The 23,798-nt window shown below is 37.4% G+C and overlaps 1 protein-coding gene across 2 annotated transcripts in view; it reads right to left on the bottom strand.

Annotated features, from left to right (window-relative positions):
* CNTNAP4 (contactin associated protein family member 4) overlaps nucleotides 1–23,798 on the bottom strand; it is a 243,585-nt gene that overhangs the window by 36,019 nt on the left and 183,768 nt on the right. For both annotated transcript variants that reach the window (XM_034410059.3, XM_034410060.3), the window contains exons 12-16: nucleotides 22,044–22,163; nucleotides 17,654–17,851; nucleotides 10,206–10,362; nucleotides 4,671–4,798; nucleotides 2,332–2,502 (exon numbers count right to left, since the gene is read on the bottom strand). In XM_034410059.3, the coding sequence (XP_034265950.2) occupies nucleotides 2,332–2,502; nucleotides 4,671–4,798; nucleotides 10,206–10,362; nucleotides 17,654–17,851; nucleotides 22,044–22,163 (774 nt within the window). The remainder of the gene's footprint in view (nucleotides 1–2,331; nucleotides 2,503–4,670; nucleotides 4,799–10,205; nucleotides 10,363–17,653; nucleotides 17,852–22,043; nucleotides 22,164–23,798) is intronic.

The raw sequence follows: 23,798 nt of genomic DNA, 5'->3' as shown, positions 1-23,798 counted from the left end.
TCGACTGTGTGAAACTCAATACACTGTTACTGTATATCCTGGTTTAATGATTCGCTGAGGCTACTGCATCACTGTATATTATAGCACTTTCCATCAGTGTAGTAGATGGCAAGGCAATTATATTGTTATTTAATATAACAAAACATCAGAAAAAGAGCAAATTTGTGTCCTCTATCCTACTACATTGTGAGGACACTTTGATCTAAAGTCCGTCAGCTATCATATTCCACAGTAAGTATCTGAATAATTGAATAGAAGCTCTTTTTGAAGTAAAATTATTATATTTTGTCAAATCTTCTCCATCTCCCCACTCCCCCGAAAACCAAAACTTCTATTGTAAAGTATAGAGAATACATTTGTTCCTTCATGGGTTCTATCTGGTTTCTCTCTAGATCATATATTCAGGAGTGGGTTCGCAGGGGTTCAGGAGAATCTCTAGTTAAGATTCTGTGCAGTTCGGAAAACCCCCAAATCCCACTCTTGGCTGGCCCCGTCCCACCCACCTCACCCTGCCCCAGGAGTCCCCACGTGGCTTGTTTTGGATGCAGGTAAGCACAGGATGCATGCAGAGGCTTGGGGAGGGCAAAAAACAGGCCTACAGGAAGTTCAGGAAATGAGCCATTTCCAGCCTCTGGAGGCCCCCTGGAGCTTGGGGAGGCTGTTTTCGCCCTCCTGGAGGCTCGAACATGGAGCCCCCCCCTCCATGGTGCAGGAGGCCCCCCCTCCATGGTGCAGGAGTCCCCCCTCCATGGTGCAGGAGGCCTAAACTAGGCCATGCCCACCATGGCCATGCCCACCCAACAACTGGGCAGAGAACCCCTTGCTAAAATTTTTGAAGCCCACTCCTGCATATATTCCATCTCAAATTGGCATGCAACACACTCTTTTCAAAAGTATCTGTATAACAACATCTAAGGTTAGTGAAGGTGCAATCATATCTGGATCACCCTGGTTCTAGTTAAACACTTTAACCATACATTAGACTAATTCAGCTGCTCTGATCTATGCAAATTCTCCATCTTTGCTTTCTTTTACTGTTTGGAAGCTAAAAAAACACACCTTGAATCTGTGGCATTGGCAGACTGCTTTCCATTTTCAAAGCCTTGACAGTAACTATGTGGAACAGATACCCAATGCTAGTCCCTGCCAGTCAGCAAATTTCAATAATGAAGTCTGTTTTCTAAGTTGATGTGCTGTCTTTCTCTTCAACTTTTCAAATATTTCCCTGGTATGGTCTGAAACTACATCTTATCAGAAAAGCAGAATAAATGTTATATATGAATGTATTTCAAAACATGAAAAAGAAAGAAAACAGTTGCACAATGCGAAGTGACTGTTAAGAGTTTGGCCTCTGAAGCCTATAATATGAAGAAAGAGCTCCAAAGCAGGGCTCACTTGGATATTTCATATTATTCTGTTTTTTAAAAACAAACAAAAATAAATGTAGAGAATAAATTCTTTTCCAACTACTCTTAAAATAATAATATAGTTTTCATACAATGTAGGAATCTTTATACTTAAAAAATGAAATTATTATGCATGGGTTTTTTTCCTCCCTAGTTAAGACACATGGTTGGCCACAGGCATCATTTGAACTGATTATATCAGTTCTAGGAAGAGATGACTTCATTTAACACAAAATGTTATTCATGCAAACTGCATAATATTACAAATACGATATACTACAGGTAGTCCTCGACTTAACAACAGTTCATTTAGTGACAACTGGAAAAAATATGACTGTTTTTTGCACTTACGACCGTTGCAGCATCCCCATGTTCATGTGAACAAAATTCAGACACTTGGCGACTGCCTCATATTTATGACAGTTGTAGTTGTCCCAGGGTGATGAGATCCCCTTTTGTGACCTTCTGACAAGCAAAGTCAATGGGGAATCCAGATTCACTTAACAACCATGTTAGAAACTTAACAGTTGCAGTGATTCACTTAGCAACAGTGACAAGAAAGATCATAAAATGGAGCAAAATTCACTTAACAAATGTTTCATTTAGCAACAGAAATGTTGGGCTCAATTGTGGTTGTAAGTCAAGGACTACCTGTACTATCTGAATAACAGTCATTTGCCCTATGTTCCCATAAGAACCATGAGAACAAGCAGGATTTTACTGAAATCTTGAAATTAAAAGAGCAGCTACGTATAATAATACAATGCTTATAAGCACTAATCTATAACTCCATCTTTAGCTTTTAGTAAAGCCACCTCTCAAATTTTCAGACAGCTTTAGCAATCAAGGCATGGTCAAAATATGTAAGATAAATATCCAAAAGAAGAGCATGGAAATAATCCATATTTAAATAAATATGACTCACAGTGCAGTTCTATCCTTATGAAGTCTCTGATTCCCAGATTCTCTAAAAACACACCAGAAGAAGCTGTAGTTTTGAAGAAAAAGGACATGTCTGCACTTAGTTCTCCATGAAAAGTGGGGAAATGGAGGTAGGAGGCCTCAGTGTTGAAGGAGGCTGCATTCCAAAACTCTCCTAAATATAGAACAAAGACGGTGGAAAAAAATCTATTACATACACAGCTGTAGCTAATGAATTGGTAATTAATATATTAATTATCCCCAAAGATTTCACTAAATGCCTTTCTTTGAAACAAAAGCTCAATTCGTAAGTGCCACTTAATTCACTTATATGGAAAAGCCTGCATTTTTCCATATAATCTACAAAGGTTTAATTCCAAATCATATTATCTAAAAAATCAAATTGGTGATACCAAAGAACCTTCTCAGTTGCTTTCTTAATGATATGATATTTTGGCAACTAGGAAATGACTCATGCTGGGCCCTCTTAGATGGCCTTTGAGGCTGATGAAAGCAATCCCATCATCATGAATCTGAATGACACCTCCCTAATGTTTATTTCTGTTGCTACTTGTTTTCTTATGAACTTTTCATTGTTCTTGTCTTGTTGTCTACTCTACCAACAGACTTCTTATTTTCATCTTTGGCTGTTAGCCACTTTGGGGTTCTGTTTCAAGATCAACCACTAGATTATCAATATTAGATGAAAGGAAGGAAGGAAAGTTAAAATGCACGTATTTGCATATGCATGTTTTCTAGTTAATAGTTAAATCTTAGTTAATGAAAATTATACTACAGTTTCATTTGCATTGCTTCTAATCCAAAGATTAGAACAAATCTATTGTACTAATTCTAAGAGTTTTTAGCAATCTTACATGAAATAACCAGTTACTATGCCGTCCATGAGCATGTAAGGGAACACTGATCTTTATCAATTTTCAAGGAAGTTACATTCTAAAGTTACTTTGTTTGCCACTATACCACATATTTAAATCTCTTCATACCATTCTGCTATATCCTTGTCTATGTATTTATTTATTTCATAAGCTGTATACTACTTGGTGAATTAAATCAGGCACTATCAGCCCGTGAAAGCTAAATATATTTTCTCTGGTTAGTTTCATGATCTTTTTTCTTTTTTAGAAATGTCATTTTCAAAAAAATATGATAGATAAATTATAAATGAGTTTTAAACCTCATGTTTCAGTTATACTCAATACATTCTCCCCCCCCTTACTTTATATTAGTTTTTAAACTTCTTGCTTAAAAGTTTTAATTTTATAAACCACCTTGAGGGAATTTTCTGGTCAGATAGGCAGGATATAAATATATAGCACTTTCTGTCTAATTTCACAGTGTTTCAGCATGTGTTGATTTATTAATGGCTGATCTTTTTCAAATTCTGCAGTGTTATTTTATACACCCCCACAACCCCCCCCCACACCACTCATTTATTCTCAAATACATTAGGACAAATAAATGCCATACAATATACCATGGGGAAATGTTTCTAAAATGTATATTGTTTGTACTTTTATCTTTGCTTTATGCATTTTTCTTTAAGGCAAAAAAAAAAAAAAATTCCGTAGGAGAAATATAAAAAAATTGTATGCCCAAAATGTTTCATAGTGATGCAGAAAATAGATAGAGCAGATGTGAGCTTCAAATGCTTCCAAAGTTATTGAAAGCAAACTTAATGTAAGAGCTTACTCAAAACCATTTTATTGCAGTCCTGAATGTTCTAATCTAAATTACATTTCATCAGCTTTTACAGATACAAGAGCTGCATTTGCTTTATTATCTTGCCGCTTTAAGTTTATAGTTCAAGTATTAGCATGATATTCAATCTGCACTTTTATTTTCAAATAAGTATCACTCAGTGTCTCCGCAAACGTGCATAGACTTAGATGCAAAAGTAGCCTTTGTCATTTTCAGAAGGTTAAGACTTACTCTAGATTTCTAAATCAAATGTACACTATAAACAGTTAGTCAATTTGAATTTTATATTCACAACATTGATAAGAAGAATGCAGCTCCTTCCCTGTTCAATGATCAGCTACTGTGCAAAAAAAAAAAATGGATTCAAATTTAACCTGAAAGTCCTATGAACTGTATGCATGAAGAGAGAGAAAGGGAGGGAGGGAGAGAGGGAGAGAGAGGGAGGGAGAGGGAGAGAGGGGGAGAGAGAGAGAGAGGGAAGGAGAGAGGGGGAGACAGGGAGGAAGGGAGGGAGAGGGAATGAGGGAGTGGGGAGAGAGACAGAGAGAGACACAGAGAGAGAGAGACAGAGAGACAGAGAGAGAGAGATTATTTTATATATAATCACACAATTTATTTACTTACTATCACCCTGGCAGAGTAAAGGTCCAAGTTTATAAGCTGCTTCAGAATTTGGACGGCCTGTATCTGTGATGACAAGTTCTGTTACTGGCAAATGGTCTTTGTAGGACAGAAGTCCTGTGTCATTTGTCCTGCCACAAATAAAGAAATACAGTTTCAGAACAAATGTTCATGACTATCCTCAGACCTATGGAAAAATACTACTACATTTATAAATGTGTGAACAAACAACAACTGCTTGGATACATGGATAAGATAGTCATGACATCATGGAACATTACAGCGTTTTTAGCAGTAAAAACTGATATGCCATGTATGTAGAATGAAACCATTACAGCTACACAGAGCCTAACTTTATGCAGCCACAACTTTTCCTGCTCTATTAAGAAACTAATTGACCTCTTAAATAGGCAATCTATTCATAACATGTCCACGTCTTTAAGAAACAGAGCCCTATGTAGCTTAGCAAGAAAGAAAATAAAGATAAACAGCAGAAAATATTTCATCTTATTGAATGGTTTTAATTCCTTAGACTCAGCACTGAACTTATTAAATACAGCATAAGTGCTGAAAAACACACATATTCTTATACAGAGGGAATTTTGAACTAATTATGTTTTTTTGGACTAATTGTTTATTAGTAGTCCTCATTTAATTAGGGTAATTAGGACTGGACTTTCCATTGCTAAACACCATGGTGGAAAACTGCTATATTTAAGTGAATCCCACGCAGTCAGTAAGTATGACATCCTGTGGTTGCTACTTGCAACATCATGCTTGCTTCCCCATTGCCTTGGCTTGTCAGAAGCAGGTAGTGAAAGTTACAAATATGACTGTGAGATATCGCAGTGTGATAATTGCAAGCCAATCATTAAAATAGCCGAATTGTGATCACATGACTTTAGGGATGCTGCAACCACTGTATGAGAACTGGTTGTAAGCATTATTAATTTGGTGCCCTAAATTTGAGTGGTCTGTGGAAAAAAATGGTTCTTAAACAAGGACCACCTGTACTGAGTCAGAATATTGGTCAGCTCAGCAATGTTATCACCTATTGGCAGACATTTTCTGACTCTGATTGGCGGACACTTCCAAGGCACTGAATATGGAAGGGTGCCAATACAAAGCACATGTTCTGACAGGGAGCTACAAACCTGAACCATGATCTGTTTCTGTGGCAAATCAATGATTTGGGACCAAATGGTTATCATGGTTTTTGAAGTCTAATTGCTGCAGGGTAACATGTAACTCTTACTTTGTTCATGTTTTCCAACAAAGAATATCCAATGTTTAGGTTTCTTTCACTACAGTAAGGATGGGAGAATCTTAACTTTTTCTGGGTGTTTGAGGACATATTTTTTGAAGAAAATCTGTGGAATTTATAAAAAAAAAAGTAACAGGATTAATGTGTTTTTTTGGTTTTGTTTTTTGTTTTGCTAATCAAAATTTGCAAAGACTTATTTTATTAGTCAATTACCTCCAAAGTTAGATATTCTATGTCCACAGAACAGGCAACAATTCCTTGTAAATCTTAAAAAAGTATGTTGAAAATCAAGTTACTAGGATTGTGTAAACATTCCAATTAATTGAGAAAATGTAACGGTTTTCATCTGAACATTCAAAGTGCATTAAAAGTAGATATGAGTTGGACTGATCTAAATCCAAATTGATTTAGATTTGCACTATTAAAATTCATACATGCATATCTAGACAGCATCTGAATCCAATGAAATCAGTTAGGATGCATTAAGTTCATTTAAATGAATCCATCAAAATTGATCTGGATGTATTTCCTGGATATGATAAACTAAACTATTGATTCAATTTATCAAATTGGTTCAAAGCAATTTATGAAAATGCTCCAAATCAATTTAGTATATTTAATATTTATTTTCAATATTTATTAAATATTCATAGGGTGTGATAATTAGAGGTTTTCAGAGAGATCCAGTTTCAAAGTTCCTGTGCTTCTTTTCACATTTGGCAAACTTAATCTCGTGAGAATTGCCCACGGTGTTATAACTGTTTTTCCATTTTCTAAAAAAAGTTAAAATTTAACTTTCTTACAACAATCAATGGGATACCATTTTTTTAAAACTTAGGCCTTGAGTTAAATTACAGATAATTCTTGATTACTGTGATTCATTCAGCGACCATTCAAAGTCATGATTGTGCTGAATGAAAGGATTTAAGACTAGTCCCTGATGTTACAGCCACTGCAGCAGCCCCATGGGGACATGATTACAATCTTAGTGCTTGGCAACTTACAACAGGTTGTCAAGAGCTCCGGGATCCTGTGCAGTGGTGGGTTGTTACCGGTTTGCCCCAGATTGGGTGAACCAGCAGTGGTGGGAGGCTCCGCCCACCCACCCAGACACCTCTGTGCATGATCAGAAGCATCGCGTGCGTGAGCTCATGCAGTAGCAAACTAAATTGAAACCCACTACTGATCCTGTGATTGCCATTTGCAATCTTTCCTGCCACCTTTCCCAGAACATTAATGCTGCTTTGAAGCCACCGCTGCCTAACAAGAGAATCCCACTCATCCCTGGGGGCTGACATAAGATTTGATCTGATGAAGTGAACTGAAGGTCACAAAAGTTTATGGCCTTTAATAATTTTTGTTAGTTAGAAAAGGTGTTTCAAGAGTCCTGGATATTTCAGAAAATAAAAAAAGAGAAGCAGTGCACGGAGTGGAGGTTGTGTAATATCAATGACGAGCCAAAAATAAGACTTTGTTCAGAGATTATCATTAGTAGCAAAGTAGATCAGTGAGATGATTTTTTTTTAAAAAAAAACATATTCTACAACACCTTGAATCTATGGGGTGAGACAGAAGGAAAATATCCAATGCAAAATGTCTAGAAGTCTTTCTTTTTCTGGGCAGGGAATAAAAAATCAGGGATACACCCTTTCTCAGCCACATTTTCAGGATTTCAAAGTAAAGTTTTCAAATTAAAGTTTTCCTATTTTTAAATATTGAAGTAATGATGCAATGTTTCATAGGTGTGTTTTAGAAATTTAACAAAGTTCAGCAGTCCAGCACCAAATATGCTTGCTTTCCAAACTGTATATTTGCTGTATATTTCCAAACTATATATTTAGCTTTAAAATTTTACTTTTAACAAGTAAAAATCAGATTTATTTCTGAGGAAAATGCAAATTGATTGGGTTTTTTAGCAGAACTTTGCAAAAATATTAGATGATTATGAAGGGATAAAGTTGTCACAATTACAGAAGAACAAATGAAGAGATTTTTTCCCAATTAAAGCAATTGGCATTTATCAGTATTGTGATAAAATTAGATGGCATATTACAGCCATAAAGATAAGATAAAGGTTCCCCTCGCACATATGTGCTAGTCGTTCCCTGACTCTAGGGGACAGTGCTCATCTCTGTTTCAAAGCCAAAGACCCATGTCCGAAGACATCTCCGTGGTCATGTAACCAGTATGGCTAAATGCCAAAGGCGCACAGAACGCTGTTACCTTCCCACTAAAGGTGGTCCCTATTTTTCTACTTGCATTTTTTATGTGCTTTCAAATTGCTAGGTTGGCAGAAGCTGGGACAAGTAACAGGAGCTCACCCCATTATGCAGCACTAGGGATTCAAACCGCTAAACTGCCAACCTTCTGATCGACAAGTTCAGTGTCTTAGCCACTGAGCCACACACACACACACAGCCATATTAGGCTTTAAAAATTAAAAGATGGTTAAAAATAATAACATTCCTTCCTTGCATTTTGACAGGCAGCATTGATGAAAACTTCATATGTAATATTAAACTACATTAATGTTTTAATCAAAGCATCATTATTTTAAGCAAGTATTTGGATTTGGATTTGATTCCTAAACTGAATGTTTATGACAAATGTTTTGACTTGGTAATGCTTTATAAAATCTTTCATCTTTATTATATTCTTGCATGAATGTATGACAGCAGCCATTTAGCGATCTTCTCTTTAGTGTATCCCAGGCAAACTGTTCTCTGCATAATGAAAAGTGTTACCTTCTTTTCTGTTTCTTAAAAACAAACCTGTAAGTCTCCAATATTTCCTCTTCCTCTATTCCACACTATCCTACCATTTTACAGAGAAACTAATCTACTATACTAAATAGAATGAAGAAATATGACAGATTCTACGATAAACATTCCCTGCAATTTTGAAAGTAGATTTTGTTTTCATATTATTAACATCTTTCCCACCCCATATCCAGAGTATGTGATATTTTTTCCAACACACAAAAGATCATGTGTCATTTACAAAGGTTTTTCTATTCTTGAAGGAACTCTTTCTAAGGACCGTTCTTTTGTTTCCTGAGCTTTTACAATCCATCTTAAAATAGCCTTAAGATAAATAGAGATCTACTCAGAATGCTGTGGGCACAGCAGGTCTACTTGTTTGTGAATCTAGAACTCACAGGGAACTAGCAAGCAAAGTTTTCCCTTTTTTGTTGAATACCTGAGCACAGAATCCTGCCAGCCAATCAGTGATTATTTGCTCCCCAGAGAAGTAATCCTTTTGTGAGAATAAAAAAAGATAATTTGCTAACATTTATCCAAGTTTATGAGCTTTTTATGTTGACAATAATCTGTGGTCTTCCAAATTTATAATACTGGTTTGCTGATAGTTTTGCATCTAGATTCCTTTATTTTCTCATGCAAAATATATACATACAGCATATATACAGTAATACCTCTATGCTATTATATTAGTGGCCCAGAAGCTGTGTAGGCAAGAATATCTCATTCCATGAAACTATAGACCAATTGTTCAAGCACAAGGTTACATAAATTCCTGCTTTTTGAACATCTTTCACTGTCCTAAAATGATATTTCTTTGGCCATACATAGAATATTACTGGCATAATGAAATATCAAAATATGATTATGACCAATATGAACCCATCATTTCCATTATCACAAAAATCAAAAATCTTGGTCAAAACCCTTTCATTTCTTATCCATATCTTCTTGGTCTGTCAATTATAAAGGAATTAGGTTTGTATTCCTTCAGGTTTTCTCAAATTATCAACAGCATGCTGTTTGTTACTCTAGCAACTGATTACCAGAACAATATGCTTTTGCTTAGAAGAAAACTGGTATTTAATAAGCATGTACAAGTCCCTATGTTTGACTGTTGAATTACAACAAGGAAAGGGAAAGGGAAAGGGAAAGGGAAAGGGAAAGGGGAGAGGAGAGGAGAGGAGAGGAGAGGAGAGGAGAGGAAAGGAAAGGAAAGGAAAGGAAAGGAAAGGTTCAAACTTTCTTCAAAACTATGTTTTATCCAAACCTTTTGCCCATTCTGTCTCATCTAGGAATGTCCTGAAAATGCCTGCTAAGGAACATTTGGATCAGACCTAAGAAAATATTGGACAATTTTGGATTTGAGCGAGCATGCAGGGATGAAGCATTTTAAGAAATTATAGTGGAGGAACACTAAGGGCGGCTCTATTAGAGTCTATTAGAGAAGAGAGTCAGAAACATACAAAAACATTCAGCCTTGACAACAAAAGAAATGAGAGGGAAAACAATTACCATTCATTTCTGTCAGCATCACAGTTACAGTCATGTTGGGAGTCAATGCAACTTCCTTCTATTCCACAAGCACATTTCTGCACATCAGGAGTGGAACCACCCCAGTATGTCTGTGTCTCATTGATTTTTCCAATCCACCAGCTGAATGGAATGCCATCTATAAGGCAAGTTAGAACAAGTTAGTGTTTTTGGAGTGTGACAATGCTGTCAGTGATAGCTTCAGCTCAAGGAAACCAAATAACTTAAGCATTTAAAAAAAAAAGAAATAAAATTATCCCACTATGATAAAACACTAAAAGATTTTTCATTTTAATGTTTCATTACCATGAGTAACATACTGTGAAGGTTTCTGCTTACAACATGACTTGAAACAGGGAACCGGTAATCCCTGAATCGGTCAGGCATGATATTAGAAACATTTATCTTTAACAGGACACTTCAGAAATTTTCTTTATGAAAAGAAGGAAGTCCTCCTTCCCAAAACATTCAGGTAATTCATTTTGTGGAGATCAATAAAAGATCGATACACTACTGTGAGAAGATTAGAAGAGTAAACATTATCTAAAAAGCTTCAACTTGGTTAAAAAAAAGTTGTGATAAGAATTACAAAAGTACTAATCATGTACTAAACAGCTGGAATAGTTTTATGTAGGATCAACTGGGAATGTTATTGATCATACGACAAACTACTTAACTATCATTGAAGATGTGTTAATGATTGTCATATATTACAAGTAACATTGTGCCAAAATCTATCTTCCAATTTCTCCAAAATCTTATTTTCCTGCAAAACCATACTTCTATTTTTCCATACCCAACAATGTTTTAGAATTTATTAAGATGATGTTTTTCAGTTGTTCCTGTTTTCTTTTCCTTCAGGAAAGTGCTATGGCTATTTTCTTTTCTTTTACAAATCTCCCCATCACCATCTGAATGTTTATACCTCCTAGTCTGACAAAATCTGATGGGAAAAGCTTTGTTATGGGATTTCAATGCTGTGTGGGAAGCTAGGGACATGGAATACTGCTGGAACAATTATAGAAGCATCCTGTTCTAAGCTTTAGCAGATCTAATAAAGATCAGTTAGAAACTGGATTATTGTAATAGCAACCTCATCTTGTGTTACATACAGAAGTCCAAAGAGATAGCCTGATACTCAGTGAAAAAAAGCACAATGATTAAGTGAGTGGTTTTAGGCCTTGGCAGAAGAAGAATAGTTTTTTTAAAAACCCAAGGATTTAGGTCAGGAACTGAGCAAGCACGATAGAACAATAGAATAGCAGTGAAGATAAAGACATTATTGCAAAGCTAATTTTGTTGTAACTGAAGGCTTTGTGATGATTCCTGCAGAGCTGACACCCAGGTCCAGTTGCTGCTTACTAATGGAGGGTAGTCAGAAAAAACTTATTAATCCCCTGTACAGGGCTAAATCCAGCAGGTTCTGACAGGTTCTGGAGAACCGGTAGCAGAAATTTTGAGCAGTTCGAAGAACCGGCAAATACCACCTCTGGCTGGCCCCAGAGTGGAGTGGGAGTGGAGATTTTGCAATATCCTTCCCCCAGGAGTGGGGAGGGAATGGGGATTTTGCAGTATCCTTCCCCTGGAGTGGGGTGGGAATGGAGTTTTTGCAGTATCCTTCCCCTGCTACGTCCACCAAGCTACACCCACCAAGCCACACTATGTCCACCAAGCCACGCCCACAGAACCGGTAGTAAAACAATTGGATTTCACCACTGCCCCCGTATCTTTCTTTCTCTACCTTCTGGATCCTCAGCTGACTGCTCTTGGTTTGACAAGTCTTACATACTGAATCAAGTACTGTTGTATCTGTACTGTGAGTCCCTGGTTCATGAGATGTTTGACCTCTGCTTTGAGTTAGGACCCTCCTTCCAGGATGACCATGATTCTATGGCCATGATAGAGACATATATTCTTGGGCATTTTATAATTCTGTTAATGTAGTTTTTCCCTTTTGTTAAGGAAAGAATTACCTCAAGAAATTTATTTTGAATCAAAGTTTTTTTAAAAAAATAGAAATCTTTTATGTAATTTTATTAGTATAATCTGGTTTAATGTATCCAATACCACAAAAGAATTGTTCACATACAACTCTTTCCTCAGCACAATTTACAACAAGAATAAAAAAAAATCTCCAGTTTTAATTCTCCAATATGGTACATTAAAGAAGAGTTGCTGCTGGCTAAATAGAGCAGTAAATGCACAAAATATACAGAAAAGGGTAATTACTAATGGATCTGAAGCATGAAGATAATCCATTGTAAAGAAGAAAGAAAGGTGAACTTTATGATGAATGCAAAAGACGGAAGAAAGCAGTGTGTAGTAATATTAAAATACATGATGCTGTGTATGTGGATCCTGATTTAAGAATAGTCAATTATCCATAAGAGCTCCGGCTGCATTTTGAAAATATGGAATTTGTTTCTTCCCACTTTGTTTAAAAAAAAACAAAAACTAACTAACTAGGGGATGCAGAAAACTGTGACTGAAGCTCATGGTTTTCAGGTTCTCTATGATCTCCTAGTCTCTAATTCATTTATTTGTTCCCATGCTGTGCAACAACCTGGCCTGCAAGGCTTTAAAAAAGGACTCATAGATCCAGAAAAGGAAAGAAAACATGTAATTATATGAATGTTGTGTAAATTTGGCAGACTTTGCTATTCATCCTAGAAAGATAACCAGATTATGGAACATTTTGCTTGCCTATCAGTCTGTCCATCACAAACTAGTATTTCTCATCTAACTTTTCTTGTTTGTGCTGGGAGAAAGTTTTGAAGAACTAGAACAAGTGCTTAATATATTTACCCGATCCTATAACTTTGAATTTCAAGTCCCTTTAAAATCAACTCTGCACTAATGGCAAAGTGAGATTTATGACATGTTTTCATGCCTTCCATATATGGCAGGTGTGCTAAAGATAATGGAACATATAAGTATCCTGAAGCATTTTCTTTTTATTTTCATACACCTGAACAGTCTGAGCAGAAAAAGAATATAAACCCAACTCTTCATACATTTGTTTCTTGCATGTAATTTAAAAAAGCTATGGAGCTTTGCATTTTGTGACACATTTCATTCAGCAAAATGAAAATAAAAAGCAACAAGTGATGGTGCAAATAACAACAAACAAAGAAGGCTGTTAGAGAATAAATTAGCCAAATCTCCAAAATACAATTCAGTTTGCATGTTCATAGACTGCTTGGAATAAACAAGGCAAATATACTAAATTCCCTAGCTTAAAACTGAGCTACTCACATTGTGAAGTAATGCAAGTCTGCTATGATTTTTTTTAACCAGCTTTAATTTTTTGACTAGAGAACCCATGACCTATTGGGTCACTATTACAGAGGTATTTCCTTACCTAAACAGAGAAACAGAATGTCCACAGGCTGGCAAAAAAGCAGTAGATGCAGGAGCAACTTACAACTTTTTGATGGCTTGCCCATTGACTTTGTCTATGGGAAGTGGGCAGGGAACATTTGAAATGAGTTTGTGAAATTTTAATCCCATTGAAGTTATGGATCCTGGTCACATCTCTGCCAAATTTCAAACCCTAAGGTATACCATGCCATCATCACCTCAGAAGAGTTCACACTTCTTGTTGGTTTCCCCATTGACTTGTGGGAAGCTGGCACGGAATATTCTTTTTTTCCACATATAAACTGGTGCCATTTCCCCTCCTCTCATGACCCTCAGGTGAACCCCAGTGAAGCCTCCTCCTCTTCCTTGGCTGATCCACAAAAGGGCCTGCCACTTTTTGGGAGGAGGAGGAACCAAGGAAGCTACACACTGAAGAAAATTGCACTGCCACTCTCCATTCTGGCATATTCCCAGGGGCCACCTCCTTTTAGGGAGAAAGAGGGCTCTTATTGTGGCAACCCTCAGCCAGTCCTACCTGTCCAGCAGGTATCTGAGTCACTCCCTCATCCTTCCTTCACTCTCTACCACCATTAAAAGGTTTCAAACTTCAGCCTCAGTTCCAAAGCAGCCAATTGCTGCTCACCCATCAAGCTTTGTTGACCGCCAACCGGCTGCAGAGGCCAGAGATAGGCAGAAAAATGTCATAATCGTGTGACCTCAGCCAGTCACAGCAATGTGACACAGAATCACTGAAGTGGCCACAAATTTCAATCCCACAGGAGTAATGGTTCCTTGAGTTTAGATGCTTTCTATTCCTTAGCTCATTTGTTCATTAGTTGTTTCTCTATCATGAACCATTTCACCAGATTTAAAGCTACAATCAAACAGAAACAGGAATAAAGTAGCATATTGTAGTGGATGCCCCAGAAGCTGGCTCAGATCATAAGGAAGAGTCAGCTTCAGGAGCTTTGGAGGAGGGCATGGAGGAGCATCTTGAAGATGCAAAGGATCCTGAACCAGGCAGGGTTGGTTAAGAGGAGGAGGAGAATCCCCTCAGAAAGGGCTGAAGGAGTGACTGGATAAGCATCTGGCTAATAAACACAGGATAGAGATGTAGATGCAGCCAGGAGGCTCAGAAAACCATCCAGAAACAGTGGGCAGCCAATAGTTGCAGCCAGATGAGGAGGAACTGACTCCTTTGCTTATCCCAGGGCATGCAGGACCAAGAGGAGAGAGGTGCAATGGAGGTCAGTGAGTCAAATCATGAAGAGGTAGCCTCACTGTTCCTAATGAGCTGCATTAGCCAGCAGCTATTTGCCCAGCATGTGGAGTAAAGCAACACTAGAAACAACTCATCCGTTTCTTGCCATGCATCTGTTGTCATCTTGACTCTTGACTCTTTGACTCTGGAATTTGGACTTTTCTTCTTGGACTTTGGACTGGATTTTAGTTTCATGATTTGTGGTCAGACCATGGACATGTCTTGGAACTCTGAACCTGGTGGGTGACTTTATGGACTTGCAATGTGTTTTCGGACTTGAAGATTGGACTCATTGGGTTTTGTGCTGGTTCCTATGTGAGGTGAATCCTGGGGAATACTATTCAGAGTTGGTGAATCTTCAATAAAGACTTCAAAACCTTGTGGTGTGTTTGTGTGTAGGTCTAATGTTTTCTTCTATATCAGGGGTATCAAACTCAAGGTCCAGGGGCTGGGTGTGGCCCATGGGGTGCTTAGATCTGGCCCACAGGGCTGCCCTGGAAACAACAAAGGACTGGCCTGCAGTACTTCTGCCAGCAAAAATGGAGCTCAGGAGGGCCACATGCAGCCTTCCTGAGCTCTGTTTTTGCTGGCAGAGGGTTGCAGGAGGCCATTGCAGCCGAAAACGGAGCTCGGGAGCCTGTTTTCGCTGGCAGAGTGCTCGGGTCACCACAGGCCTCCCTGACATGAGTGATATTGAGCTGTCCATGCCCATTGTGGCCACATGCACTCCAGCACTCCAGATCAAAAACAACCCTGATGCAGCCTTCAATGAAATCGAGTTTGACACCCCTGTTCTATATTGTGGCTAACTGAAGTTTTGTAATCTGGCATCCTGGATTTAACATCAAGTAAGTCTACATGACAGCCAGTTTGGTGTAGTTGTTAAGGCACTACTTTTTAGTGTGGGGGGGGAACCTTTTCCAAGAAAACTGCAGGGACTTGTCCAGAATTCGACATGATTGAATTGAAGAAGAAAAAAAAAAGTCTACACTCATCTAAGACAGACACCATAATATTGTAAGTTGTGGGATGCTAGTTTTAACTATCCTATAAACTCTATGTGTTGTTTGGTCTATAACCATATTAGGTTAAATATAAAGCAGTCAAGAAAGGTGGCATGACAAACCTGAGCATTCTCAGAGATGATGATGATGATGATGATGATGATGATGATGATGATGATGATGATTATTATTATTATTATTATTTCAATTTATATGCCGCCCTTCTCTGAAGACTCAGGGTGGCTTACAATGCACTTATAGCAATAGCCTTCATTCTTTTGTATATACCTGCTTATTAGGGCTTTTGGCCCTCCATAAGCAGTGTTTCTACAAAGTCAGCTTATTGCCCCCACAATCCGGGTCCTCAATTTACCTACCTCAGAAGGATGGAAGGCTGAGTCAACCTTGAGCCTGGTGAGATTTGAACTCGCAGTAGTTGCAGGCAGCTGGCAACTAAGTGCTACATAACAGCACTTAGTCCGCTGCACCACCAAGGCTCCTTCACCTCTTCTTTATATGGACATCAATTAAGAGACCTGTGGCAGGTGGGTGGTAACATATTTGTATATGGTAGTTCTGCACAAATGATCTTGGCATAGTTTAGCTGAATTCATAAAGCTGTGTATTGATTGAGTTTGGTAATGCTATTAAAGGATTGTCGCTAAGCAACAATTAGTGAAGGGTGGTACTTTATCTATGAATGTTCCTAATCAGACGGATGCAAAACATGACCTTGTGAAGTCTGAATGCTTGTTTACATACTTTTCATATAGGAGTCGAGTGCAATGAATTCTTTTTTCTGTAGAAACAGAATGAAGTTTAACGCTATAGACTTATAGTTATTACAGTAATTGAATATTGCATCTGTCAATACATTTAGTGAATGGTATGCACATTGGGGAGGTCAGGTTTGCAGAATAAATGCCTGTTATAGTAGAGAAAACTAGATAATTGCTTATTTACAAGAGTAACTGCTGAATACAAACAGTACCAGCACCTAAGGGTATGTGTGCGTGCCTACTTGCATATGTGGAAAAACAAACACAGATTTTCACAAAGCAAATCTCTCTGTGTGTTTTTTAACATAATTGATGGAGCCCAAAACAAAAAAGCTTCAGCTGCAGAAGGACTAAATTCCTACATCATGCAATTGTATTTCCATAATGGCTATTTCTCTCTGGATATATTTTTCAAATTTCTTTAAATTTTGTGCATGTATGATTTTGTTTTCCTAAATTACTTTCTGTACTAGATTAAAAAAAATGTTACAGTATATGAAGTAGGTATGGTTTTAATCTGTCATGGAATCCTTTACCTCACTGCTTTTGCAACCTTGGCTGCTTTAAGATTTCAACTCCGATGATTCCTCAGCCAGCATAATGGCTGGAGGATTATTGGGAGTTGCAGTCCACCCAACTGAAAGCTTCCAACGTTGAGAAATACTGCTTTACCTGATTTAGTATTTAGATTTATTCTTTAGTTCTTGCTATTTATTGTATGTCTTTCAGGTGTAGACCAAGAAGGACAGTTTGTGTAAGTTTTGCTAAACAGTAGGATTAGGCAAGAAATTGAGTTAGAAATTAGTTAATGTTTTTGAGCATAATTACACACTGACCTTGGTGCTATTGAAAAACTTTTTGGTTAGGGACCTTCTCAATAAATCTTCCAAAACATTTAAATAAATAAATGAAAGATATAATGGCAAGATGCCCTAACCTTGACACTATTCAACATCTAGGATTGTGATTTTTTTTGTTAAGGACAATGCATTATGTAGCATAATAAGATTTATCTCTATTACTTACTTTGCTTGTTAGAAAGACGTGACTTTTTGCAGTGGTAAGCAACCTCCTGTTCACATTGTTCTGCATGGTTAATTGTAGCCTGGAGCTGTTCTAGGCTGGCAGCATATTTGAAAAACACACTGTGAGGGTTCTCTCGATTAGCAGTTTTGACTCTGGTTAACTCCGTGTTGTTGTGCTGTATAATTGTCCAAGTGGTATCTTGAAAGACAAATGAAGAAGCACATTGTAAATCAGGCATACACTCAATGGAAGTGAGCCAATAGTTATGTAAAAAACCCTAATCCCATCTTGTAGGGGGGGGGGAAGAAGCATTTTGTAAAAATGTATCAACCATCTTCTGTACTGTTTGAGATAGCTGCTTCCTGTTTTTTCTTTCTCTCTTATTCATAAATATATTTTAGGATTGCCATATCTAGCCTGTGAAAAGCCAGACAGCCACTTGTTGGCAGCAGGCTTACATTTTCTGCATCTCTTTGCTGCCATCTTAGTCAAGAATTGGTAGCCGAAGGTGATTTCGACATGTTACCTACACACAATGCAGCAGCACAATGCATTGTAGAAAATACAAAATGTCCTTTAGTTTTAGGATGTGTTGTATCCAATTTTTTGTTGTTGTTGTTGATCCTTTTTTGTCCATTGTGGCTTCCAACTTGGTACTATCAACTAGATCAGCCCATTTATGTATAGGTGTTGTTTTTCTGAAGGAATTCAAATTGATATCCTACAATTAAGTCTTTTACTGTTTTTAAGAGGGGCACCTTGGCTTCAGCTTTTTCATTTATGAAAATTTAGGAATGTTTGGCAGCAAATAAACATTATTAAAGACATGTTAATCAGCAAGAATATATGATGAGGTGATTCATATCAATAATAAACAGTGCTTTATTTGGTTATCTGGTAGTTTATACATTGGGTCAATATTCTAAAGCTGATTATGTACATACAACTTAAGTAACCCCTATAACCCCAAAGAAGCCTGATAATCATTTGGCACATTTAAGTTTATTCTAAAAGTCAGCTCAGCTGAAGATAGCTGGGAAAGTTATATAAACATGTTTAAAATTACATTATTCTTTACATAAAGGTTCGGCTCTTTTAAAGAATGAGATCGAAAACGGAGAAGCTTTTATGATTCTATCCACAAGCAAACTGGGGCATAAGAACAATGCTTTCCATGCAAGGGTTGACATTGGATTGGAAGCTTTGGGCCTGAGGCTTATGATATTGAAAATGATTTCTCTGAATACCAGAGGATAATGAGACCTCCCCTTGCAACTGCCTGAGAAGAAAAGCTACATGAATATCTATGACAAGGGAGCAGCGTCAAAAAAATATGGACATCTGTCTGCATTGCCCCAATGGGAAAAGGGAAGGAGGGCTGTGAGGAAACAGGAAGAAAACAAAAACGGAAGATTCATCCTGTCAGATAGCATTTCTTGGTGGGGAACTGATCAATGGGATTTGTTTAACATATTGAATAAGGAGTGACTGAAGAGAACAGTGGCAGCTGTTCCTATACACAGATGACTCAAATTGCACTTCACTTCAGCTGTTTGATCCTTGAAGTGTTTAAATTAAAACCTTTTCCGGTCTTTGATTTGACCAAAAAATTAATGAGCAGTTGGGCTTCTATTTCCCTATAAGAGGTATGCCAATAGTTCCAATCATTCATTACAATTGAATGAATGGCTTTCAATATTAGCATTGCATTAATATGCCTGGATTCTGAACATGGTGAGCTGTATTTTCCTTGCCAACAACATTACTTGGTCAAGTTCTTTCTAGATTTGTTGAAAGGTATTTTTCAGAATTCCTAAAATTGCATAGGCATCAACCTATCCTAGTTGGGAATGGTAACTTAAAACTTGCAGATGGCCATTACATAATAAAAAGTTTTCTATATAAATTGTATATGTAACCTGTTTTTAAAAATCCCCAGAAAAGCAATGCATGTTTCACTATTTTAATCTGAACTTTATGGTCACCACCAAGTTGCCCCCCTTCCTTTTACTCCTAGTCATAGTGTGGGAAATATTTGCCAACTGTGCTTTTTATTATTGCTGCATTACTCCAAATAAGGAATCCTAAGAAATGGAAGCCAAGAAGCAACACAAGAATTTGTATTTCACAGGTTGACTGAAATTCTGCAAGAGAGCAAAGCAAATTGAAAAATTATGTAATTGTATATTGACAGTACGTGGTGATTTGAGATGTTGCATCCTATTCCAAACTCTATATAATGCCAGCATCAAATCAGCAAAATCAGAAAGCAATTTGTGTTCAATCCTTATTATCTACATCATGCTTTTTGTGTAAGTAGAGGAAGATGAGGTGCAGCTCTTGATGCCCTCCAACATTATGCTTCTTCCAATTCATATTATCAACTACCACTTACAATCTCTGTTCTTGAAGTTTATCTAAAGGCCATGTTGATATGACTGCACCAATTGCTTCAATAGTAATGCAGGGAGGAAGGCTGACACTATCTGGAAAGAATTTACAATTATATTTGGATTGGAAAGAGGGCTGTTCAGGGACTCTTAGTGGCATCTAATTGGCCAACGTGGAGATATTGGGCATTCACCAAATATGGTGTCACCCTGAGCCTACATCAAGAGGGAAAAAAGCATGACATAATTTTGAAGGATTGTAGTATAAGCTATTCATTCTGACAACTTTACTGCTCAGTAAATGCATGCTGTAAAAAATGTGCATTGTTATTATGATATTGTCCTTGACTGCACTGCTATGGTCTACTTCTGCGGTACTCTAATGGAGTGAATTAAGGTGCTTAGGAAAGAATGAGAAGCAAAGCAAATAAGAGAGCTGTTGATCCTTTATCTGGTACTCGCATTGGAGGATTGCTTCATAGCTTTCTGCCTGAATAAAGACCACAAGAAAAGAAAACCCTTGATTAATTCTTTATATGTGTTTTGGAAGATTTATTTTTTCAATTCTGTACTAAGTTAATGAGATACTATAACTTGTTTGCCTATCATATTTAAATGAAGGAAATGATAGAGCAAAGCTTTTCAGAAATAAAACAAGTAAATGATACAGTTCTCTCTTTTATCCTTGGTACATGCACAATACGTATACCATAGCAATCTAAAAGTTTCTGCACTGTTCCTATATGCTATTTCACACCTTTACATTATAATCAAAACCCAGTTTTCTTATAATTAAGGAATGCAATAATATAATTTTGGCAAGAGAAAGAAAAATAAGAAACAGCCTCTGTTAAATCAGCGTTAAGGTCTCTGAGCAGGGGTGGAATGCTACTGGTTCACACTGGTTCGGGCGAACCGGTATCGGTGATGGTGGGTGGTTCGGAGAACCGGTAGTGGCGGCAGCACAAGGCTCCACCCACCCACCCAGATGTGCCTGTTTTTTACCATCTGTGCATGCACAGAAGGCTTTGCGCATGTGCAGAGTCCAAAATTGCACGTGGCGCACACACACGGCATGCACACTTCCGAACTGGTAGGGAAAGTAAGTAGATTTCACCCCTGTCTCTGAGTTACCATCCAGCAATATTAAATCTTTTGTCATATTTATTTATCTTAACAAGTCGTATAGCAAAATGGAGAGGGGGGGGCAGAAAGAGAAGTACACAAAAAGCAATCAATTTAACAAAAAGTAAAATAATCTACTGCCCATACCCTGCAAAAAGGAGTGGCCAATATACATATTTTATTCTCCAAATGTTAAACCAGTTTCTAAATCAACCTTAAAAATGGTTTTCTAACATTACAAAATATAAAAACTTCACAGATGGATCTAACAATGAGAGGACATTTATTTGGTTGACTTGTTATTATCAAGTGAACTACCCGAATTTCCTAATCTAATATATACACTACATTTTAATTGTCTTTCAGCTTTTTCACTTTTTTGAATTATATGTTGCTACTCCTACAATAAATAGAGTATATATAATGCATCATCAGAATGCATATTTTATGGAAAATTGCCTACACAAATGCATACGTCAGTGAGAAAAATGTACAAAATAAGAGAAAATATGTATAAAAATGTATGTCAGCTCTGATGCACAAAAATGTCTAGGCAAGCATTCCCACACAGATTTACTTGGCATAAAAAAAAAATTAAAATGCAAATTGTTATAGAAATAGGTGGAAAAAACTCATGCTTGAAAAAAAAAGGCAGTGTTACAAAAAGCAACCCAGGCAGGTTTCTGCATCCTTAGTCTGAACCTATTGTTATTGTAATTTCCTGTCTAATTCGTTTCCAATATTCTGAACTGAGAAGTCACCTTCACTCTCTTTGCATTTTCAACTCACACGCTTTAAAATAGGAACACTTCATGTTTGTTAGATTTCAATATAATGAGTATATAACTGTGAGTAAAAAGAATGCATCACCTTACCTGTCATATTGCAGTATACAAGAAATGGCCCTAGGGGACCACTCCCATCTGAATCAATGTAGTAAAAGGCTGAAATGTTCCCTCTGTGCTTATAAGCTTCACATGATTGCTCATATATAGCTGCAAAAGAACATCTCCCATTACAAATGTAAGAGCATCATTTTGAACTTTACTTGAACGAATGAGCAATTGAGAAGACGGAGCTGAAATCTTCAGCAGACCTTCAATGCTCGAGCAAATAAGGAGAAAATAATGCAATAAGAGTTCCCTCAACATTTGGCATCAGTAAACAACATTTATACCTATCAAAAGAAAAATAGCTGGGAAGGTGTTTCTCTTTACTTTCTAAGCAGTAGCATTCAGATGAGAAATGGTAGGAGTTAGTGGCTGACAACTCAGTCAGAGAAAGCCAAATCAAAGATGCAATTATGAAGAAAACACTGACATGGAGAGCTAACATTGTAAGTTACCTATATTGTAAAGACTTAAAGGTAAAGGTTCCCCTTGTGCTAATCATTCCCGACTCCGGGGGGTGGTGCTCTTCTCCATTTCAAAGCCAAAGAGCCAGCGCTGTCTGAAGACGTCTCCATGGTCATGTGGCCGGCATGACTGAATGCCAAAGGCGCACGGAACACTATTACCTTCCCACCAAAGGTGTTCCCTATTTTTCTATTTGCATTTTTTTTACATGCTTTCGAACTGCTAGGTTGGCAGAAGGGTAAAGACTTATCCATATATAAAATGTTAAATATTATTAATGATCTGACCTTTAATAAGGTAGGACAGACAGACAGAAATTACTGTATGTTCAAGCCATACCCGCAACTGGTTACTTCCTATGAATGAAAGAGCTTTTCAAAGAATGTTTGGTGAAGAGAGAAACAAAGAAAACAGACTTTCTTGATAGCAGGGGCCATTGGGAAGGGAATAACCTAGAAGGCTCCAGAAATTCTAGAATAGAGTCCTTTAAATTATGTTTTCAATTCTATGCATTTATTCAATGACAGTTTTGTCAATTTCAGGGCTATGCATTGCCTAGATCAGTGCACACATCTTAAAGTTTCTATAGTTGAGAAACATTTGTATCAAAGTGTTGGGGATGGGCAGGAAGTCCTCCTAAAGCTGAGGTTCTCTCTTGCATTGAAATAGCAAGAACACCAAGCCCAGGGCCTGGGTGGTAGGAAGAAGTCCTCAGAATACCTCACTGAACAAATTGCAGGCAAACACACCACTGCTTATATCTCCTCATATAACCTCCTCAAAATGCTTTGGCTTGTTCAGATGAGAAGCTGCCTTTTGTTTTCCAGGAAAAGCATGAGTTCCACACTTAAACACCTTAGATTGCCTTCTAAGGCCATGTCTACAAGATCAAGACATGTCCACAGAAAAAGTAAATACAATTCAGGAAGCAGGCTGTGTGGATGAGCTGCTTGCAGTATAATATTACAAGTAGTTCTTGGGTTATGACCATTTGTTCAAAGTTCTTACAGTGCTGAATGAGACACACTTATGATACCTTTGTGGAATTTTTGGTAGTATCCACAACATCATGTGATAGCAATATCTGATGTTCTCTGCCAGCTTCCCACAAAAAAAAAAAAAAAAATCAGTGGGGAAGCTAGCAAGAAATCATGATCAAGTGAGGTTCTTGCAGCATCCTCATGTAATGATGGCAATTGATACTGTCAGAGTTGTCATTGCTAAGTGACATTGTGTTTTACAACTGTGTTGCATAGTGACTGTGATGACTCTCCT

The sequence above is a fragment of the Pantherophis guttatus genome, chromosome 2, assembly GCF_059756535.1.
Source record: "Pantherophis guttatus breed Tessera chromosome 2, ASM5975653v1, whole genome shotgun sequence".
In the NCBI taxonomy this organism is placed as follows: Eukaryota; Metazoa; Chordata; class Lepidosauria; order Squamata; family Colubridae; genus Pantherophis; species Pantherophis guttatus.
This window is presented reverse-complemented; position numbering and strand designations above follow the sequence as displayed.